Raw genomic sequence first — 6910 nt, 5'->3', positions numbered from 1 at the left:
TAAGTCTGGAGAACGCAAAACCATGACCCTTGGTTGGCAGAACAGCCATCATCCAGCAAACAAAGCCAAGCTGTGGCTTAATTCAGTACAGTGCAGGAAACCTTCTACAACCTAGTCGTTCACAAGCTTATGTGTTCACACTAAAACATAGTCTCACTAAGCATGACACACGATCCAAACTAACAAGATCAGCTGTCTACACAGATTTGCTTAATTGAAATGTCAATAAATATACACTTTTTCTTGCAAACAAAGTAAATTAAGCAATACCAAAATCAAACATGGTCTAGAAAAATGCTAGCACAGCAAACTGACTAGTCCTTTCCTCAACACCAAAGAATAGAAATTCAGGTTTAATTAAATGTTACTATTTTATTTGTGAAAAAACTACAAGCAGAATTCATAAATAGACATTTCTATTTAAAGCAGGAAAATGATAAAGTGGCTTCTAATAACAGTCGTGCACATGCCGGTAACAGGAATATATTAACATCTTTTATTTGCTAGACAAAGAGCAGTGTCCAATATAAATTTTCCGAAAACATTTAAGACCTGTGAATTTTTCTGACCAGTTCACAAAACCACCATTGACACTTTTAGCATGAAGATTAAACAAACTTAACAGGACTGTCAGCTCTAAAGACTTTACAGAGCAGAAAACTTTCAAAAGCGTTATACAAGCTGTCTTTCTGGGCAAATGAAAAATATAGCTCGTATAATACATTAACGTAAAAATCCACAAGATAAAATTATGTCTTGACATACTTAAACAAGCATTCTCTATTTGTCTCCAAACAAACAAAGCTAAAGAAATAATGTAACCATCTTTACACAGTAAATTAAGGTTACAAGTCATACACAAGAACAGAACTGCTTGCGCATTAAAAACTGTTCAGCTCCATTGTCATATTCTAAATGTTGGCTCTTAAAACCATTTTTTTCGGTTACATACAAGCAAAGGTTATTATAGTCAGCAAGTAATAAATTTTCAATAATTTACGTTTACGGTTGTTGTCGTTTTTTAAAAAAGCAGACTGAAAATGGTACTGATAAGGCAGATGGAAGTGTCTCAATGAGTACAACTACTGCCCAATTTTTAAATCTAACTGATTTTTAACAAGCAAAAGATTTTCAATTAAAACTGCCTATCCAATTGGTTTCCTTCTTATTCTTATTGTTCCCTTTGCATGACTATTTCAAACTGAGCAAGTCAAGCAAGCTGTTGTGCATATGGTGTGCACATGTGTGTGTGTGTGTGTGTCTGTGTGTATATATAAAGTGTAAAAATTGAAACTTTCAAATGTTAACACTGTGCTTTGTCCTCGCCTGCTTTCTGTGCCACTTGCTACCAAGCATTTCTGGCCCTTCTTCTACACTAGTATTTTAAAAACATGCTCTCAAAACTACTGTATGGCTAACTGAAATGCAGAAAGGTGAAGGAAATTCCATTTTTAAACATGCTTTTCTTTAAAAGAAAGGGGAGGGGTTGTTGTTATCTGTTGCAGAGTTCGCAACGCAACAGCTAAAAATGCGGCCCAAAAAAAGTTTGAATGCTTAGCTGACAATTTCAGCCAAATGCAGTTTCAGTCACACCACTTGTGCCAAAGATAGATTTGCATACTTTATTCTAACAGGCTAATATGCCAGAGGCACATTTCTTTTTAATTTTTTTTTTAAGGGAAAAAACTAAAGAAAACCCAAAGAGGATTTCATTGAATTGGTAAGCCAATGAGCAGTTTGTTACTGTTAAAGCTTTTGTTACCTAACCTAAAGGGCATATTCCACCAGGCAGAACCCGCCAACCCCTGCTGCTATGCACTATTTGAATGACGGCCCACAAAAAGCCACACTAGAATGACTGGAGCAGCAGCGCTTGGTGGGTGGTGCTCACCATATTAAGCAATTTTATTCAATACACACAGTTTTTTTCCTACTCCAAAGGCCTTATTCTAGGAAGCCACTGAAGATGCACTCCCATTGCCCATGCCCGTAGATTAGGTTTTTGCTGGGAAGGGGCCTAATTCTTTCTGGTTCATTCATTTAAAAAAGCTGTGCAAAATACACACATCTGGGACTTAAGTTCAAAACATCTCTTTAAAAATTATTTTTTTCTCTCTCCAAAAATAAATTATGGCTGACCAATTTACCTCCCTGAGATCCTTTAAAGGAATAGGAAAACTTGGAAAAGGAATGTCTTTACAATATCATACCAATGCTAAAAAATGTGGATCGATGTGGACTATTAAAAACTACACCTATTGTATTTCAGAGCATACGAGAATCATCTGGTTTTCCTTTGGTTCTTGTTTCTTTTTTTTCTTTTTAATAAATACTTTTAAGAATAAGCGTTCAAAAAAGAATAATTTGATATATGAACAGTGAGAAACCCACCATGTTCAGAATTGAACTGCAGCTGCAAAGGCACTGCTCTGCTAATCTTACCTCTTTGAGCAGAGCGGCTTTTATTCAGTTAAGCATAGGTTAAAATTTAAGATTGATATGAGAGGAGCTTGTGTTTGTTGCTACTTAAAACTAATCTGATAAAAATGCAACTCTATACAACAGAAATAATTTATATATTTCACGCAAGAAATTAGTACAGTAATTTTTCTAGCACCGAGTTCTGCCAAGTGGCCCACTGGGTATCCATTTTGATAATTGGAAAAGGGGCTACTGAAATTACAGCGAAGCACTCTGGGTCGCCTAAAAAAGCACACACACAATGAATTTTCTAAAACGGTGTTCCATCACTTCATTCTAGTGTTTTAATCAGGGTAACATGTGAGCTAGGTAAAAACTGCAACACAATTTGAAACTGGAAAGCAGCTTACACTCAGAAAAACCTTTCTAGAAAGAACAAGAAACTATTTGGCCATTCTGCTCCTAGCTTGCCGGTATGCAAGTTCTTCTCAAATTTAGCTCCCATAGCAGTTTATTTTATCTAGACATGTCTAAACACCAATAAATCCAAAGACATCATCATTCGATGTCAGGCTGCTGCTGCTGTTGTTTTTTAAAAGGGATCTCTCAGGATACACAATGAATTAATTAGAAATGAAAGAGCAGAATCAGACATAAAATATTTGCATTGAGAATAAGCTGTGTGGTTATGATAGCAGGGGCAAGGGTGGCACCCTCAATATTAGGCTGTTGGCTGCCTTAAATAACAAATGCTAGCAGATATCCCCTGCCCTGTAGATATTCAATGTTACCCTCCATAACCGATACAGAGCTGGACAATGGCTAGATTAAAAGTTGTGAAACAGTTAAAGTGAGATCAGTTATGCAAGAACTAGGCAACGTTAATGTGCAGCCATCATGTACATTAATACTAGGTATTCTGAAAACAGTGTAGACTGCAGTTTTTAAAATTTGTACACTACTGTAGGAAAAGGCTGGAATTTTATTGTTTTGTAGATATCCTACTGGGAATGCAAGTTACCTGGAGCACCTTTTGGATTTAAAAAATGAACAGAAAATAAGAAAATAGACATCTATCTTTGTCCAGTACTCTTCAGCCAAAGCACAAGAAGAAAGCCAGGTCCTATCTCCATTTGAACCTCCAGGAACACTCTGTTAATCTAAAACTGGTTCTGGTTTTGTTTCAGCACTTTCCGAAGGGCACTCACCATCCCAGATCTTAAATTGTTTCACTTCACAGTGTTTCAAGCACCAGCGTTTCCATGTATTGGTTTCAAATAACCCTATATATATTTTTATTTATATATATATATATTTATTTATATATATATTTATATATAATTTATATCAAAACTGATAGTACACAGTATAACTGGAAGAATAGGGAGAACTGAACTCAACAGGATATGCTGGGGTGGGGGTGGGGGAGAAGAATGAGAGGATGTAGTTTGTGAATACAATAAATAAAAATCCTCCGGCAGCCCTCCCTTCCCACCCGCATCACATCCCCTCACCCAAAACAAAACAAAAAAGCTTGCAATGTTCAGGGGGGGGGGACTGTGCACAGCAGATTTATAAAAAAGTAGAGTCAGGAGCACATCCAATTATAAATGATTGTTAGGAAAATCATATAAAACAATGGAATACGTAAGTGTCAAAAAGTAATTGTCAGGGTGCGAAATTCGTCGGTGGCCAGATGCCCGTAGCCTTCTCAAACGATCCTGTGTCATCAGTTTAAGGGGATGATGTCCATAAAGTACGTTGAAGTACAGGAAGAGGAAGAGAAAAAGTGGCATTGGCAGCTTTCCCAGGACTACAGCCTAGTGGACAGATGGAATATTTGAATTTCATACCCTGATTTCATTGAGTTCCCCACAATTCCATGTGCAATTCTCAGAAGGATTCATCGTTGACTACGGACATGTCGCCCTTTGGCGTGGAGGAGCGGGACGAGCCCTTGTCTGTGCTCTCTGAGCCTGAGCTGCTCTGATTCTGCTGTTCTGATCCTGCACTGGAGGTCACTGTCGATGAAGATGTGGAGGAGGAGCGAGTCTTTTCTTTAAAGTCTGTGATAATTACTGTGACGTTTCCCACTGTGACTGCCAGCTGCTGGGCGGTACTTCTGTCCACATTTTTCAGTCTGGGCCTGAAAAATAATAAAGAATAATCATAAAAAAGAATGCCAATTATAGGCAACAGATGACCCTTCTGTTAAAATGTGTGTGTTTTTTTTCTCGGCTAACTTACAAGCAACAGGTCTAAAGACAGCAGAGGTATCAGCCCACTGATGAATGGCTATGCATTAAATGAATCAATTGCTGCCCCTCCCCCCACTCAACACCTGACCTTTTGCTCTCTCTAAATGATGAGTCCAGAAAGGCTTTGCCAAAGCATGCTCAATCCCCAGTGAGCACATGTAGCTGGGGAATCAATTTTGGGAGCTTAGCCAGAAAGAACGGAAATATGACAAGCGCAATCTAGGTATCAAGAAAGCCTCAGGGTCCCTTCCGGAATACAAGGATTCGGTGCTTGGAATTCGTTATCTTGTCAAGTGCCCCAAAGCCGTGATTTTGCAATACAAAACCACAAGAAAGCACCTGCGAGTGGTGATGTCATTTGCAAAGGGGATCTCTGCCGCTACAAACACCACAGGCACCAGCACAACTTGGCATTCCTTTCCACCTGCTGGGAATTTATACAGAGAAGCAACCCAAATAAGTCATGTAGAAAATTGCTCAATAGTCCCTTCTGAATACGCCTGGAGGAAACAAGGTTTGAAAAATTCACAATCATTATGCAAATCGTTAGTTCTGTCCTGTCTAGAAATAGAAAGTTGCAGTTTATAGCTCATGAACCTCTTAGCGAGTTCACGCTATCACGCAATCAACATGCCAACTCATAAGGCATCCGCTTACATTACATGTGGCTGCAGTGCGCATTCATCCTGTAACAACAACACAGTACAAAGAAGTGGATTCATTTGAAGGCAGTCCTGCGTTTGTAACTACTGTAATTAAGATCTTAAGAAACCGTTAGTGGCTGCTTTGCAGCAGCTAAAAAATGTACTTTATGGGGAGATTTGGGAGGAGTTCAAATCTTAAATAGCTGACTCAAGGTAAGAAGAGTTAATACAACTAGAACCAGTAGCAGTTTTTAAAGGAGCTATTTTTATAGGGATGCCAAATTTAGTCCAATGCAGTCTCTTCTCCTAGTTTGGTGATTTTTCAACACCCAGACCTTAATTTAAATATATGACCACTTCAGCTAAAGATATGAGGTCAATCTCCTGCTGGAAAGTATGGGTTGTGGACAATAATCCTTAATACAGTGTTTTTCAACCTTTTTTGGGCAAAGGCACACTTGTTTCATGAAAAAAATCACGAGGCACACCACCATCAGAAAATGTTAAAAAAAATTAACTCTGTGCCTATATTGACTATATATAAAGTAATTCTCTTGAATAGGAATCAAATAAACAAATTTTTCCCACGGCACACCAGGCAACATCTCGCGGCACACTAGTGTGAAAAACACTGCCTTAATACACATGAACACAGTCAGCACCACCAAACTTTATTCTGCAAATGAGGGTTTGTATACAACAGGGGTCAGCAAACTTTGCCGGACTATATTTTGGGGGGGGGAAAAATAAGGAACGAATTCCTATCCCCACAAATAACCCAGAGATGCACCTACACTAATAAAGTGCAAGTGTCTCTGCGTCCAGTCCCTGTGTCCGTGGGATTGCGCTACTGTGCATGTGCCCCACGGACAGCCGTTGGGTCTTGGAACGCAGAGACTTCGGGCGCTGCGTGCCGCTCAGCGACCCCGAGAGCAACTACGGCGCCTACCAGGTGGGAGCAAGGGAGCGCAGGGGCCCCGGGATCTCCAAGGGATCGAGCAGAAACCCCCAGGCAGCTCTTTCCTGGGGGCGGCCCAGCCACGAAGCATGGCGGGCGAGGCAGAGAGGGAGCCAGCGGGCGGAACGGAAAGGCCGCGCGGCGAGGGAGCTGGAGGGACCCATGGCGGGAGCGAGCGCGGCCGGGCAGAAGACCGGAAGGTAGCCGAGGGAGCACGGGCGGAAGCGAAGTGGCGGAGGAGAGAGAGCGAAGGAAGAGACGCCAGAAGGAATGTTCTAGCGCCCGTTAATTTAACGGGTTTAAAGCACTAGTTTTAAATAAAAGCACACATTCTACTAATGTAAAAACATGCTGATACCCGGACCGTCCGCAGGCCGCATTTAGAAGGCAATTGGGCCACATCCTGCCCCCGGGCCTTAGTTTGGGGACCCCTGGTATAGACATTTCGAAATTAATTGATCTAAGCCATGGCCAGGAATTTCAATGGATCTACTCCAAGTAAGATTAATATTAGGTATATCCCGCAGTTTGGAGTACCTTACCTAACCATGCAAGCAACAATAAGAATATTGACCCTGAACCTTCTTTCACCCTTATCAATTCTTAGTATTCCCAGTTTATATCTGTAT

General features: G+C 40.3%; 1 protein-coding gene across 1 annotated transcript in view; it reads right to left on the bottom strand.

Annotated features, from left to right (window-relative positions):
• Positions 1 to 352: 352 nt before the first annotated feature.
• RYBP (RING1 and YY1 binding protein) overlaps positions 353 to 6910 on the bottom strand; it is a 48376-nt gene continuing 41818 nt past the window's right edge. The window contains exon 5 of the mRNA XM_033141217.1: positions 353 to 4567. Coding sequence (XP_032997108.1) covers positions 4315 to 4567 — 253 coding nt within the window. The 3' untranslated portion in view covers positions 353 to 4314. The remainder of the gene's footprint in view (positions 4568 to 6910) is intronic.

The sequence above is a fragment of the Lacerta agilis genome, chromosome 2, assembly GCF_009819535.1.
Source record: "Lacerta agilis isolate rLacAgi1 chromosome 2, rLacAgi1.pri, whole genome shotgun sequence".
NCBI lineage: Eukaryota > Metazoa > Chordata > Lepidosauria > Squamata > Lacertidae > Lacerta > Lacerta agilis.
The sequence above is the reverse complement of the archived record's forward strand: the minus strand, read 5'-3'. Positions and strand labels throughout refer to the sequence as shown.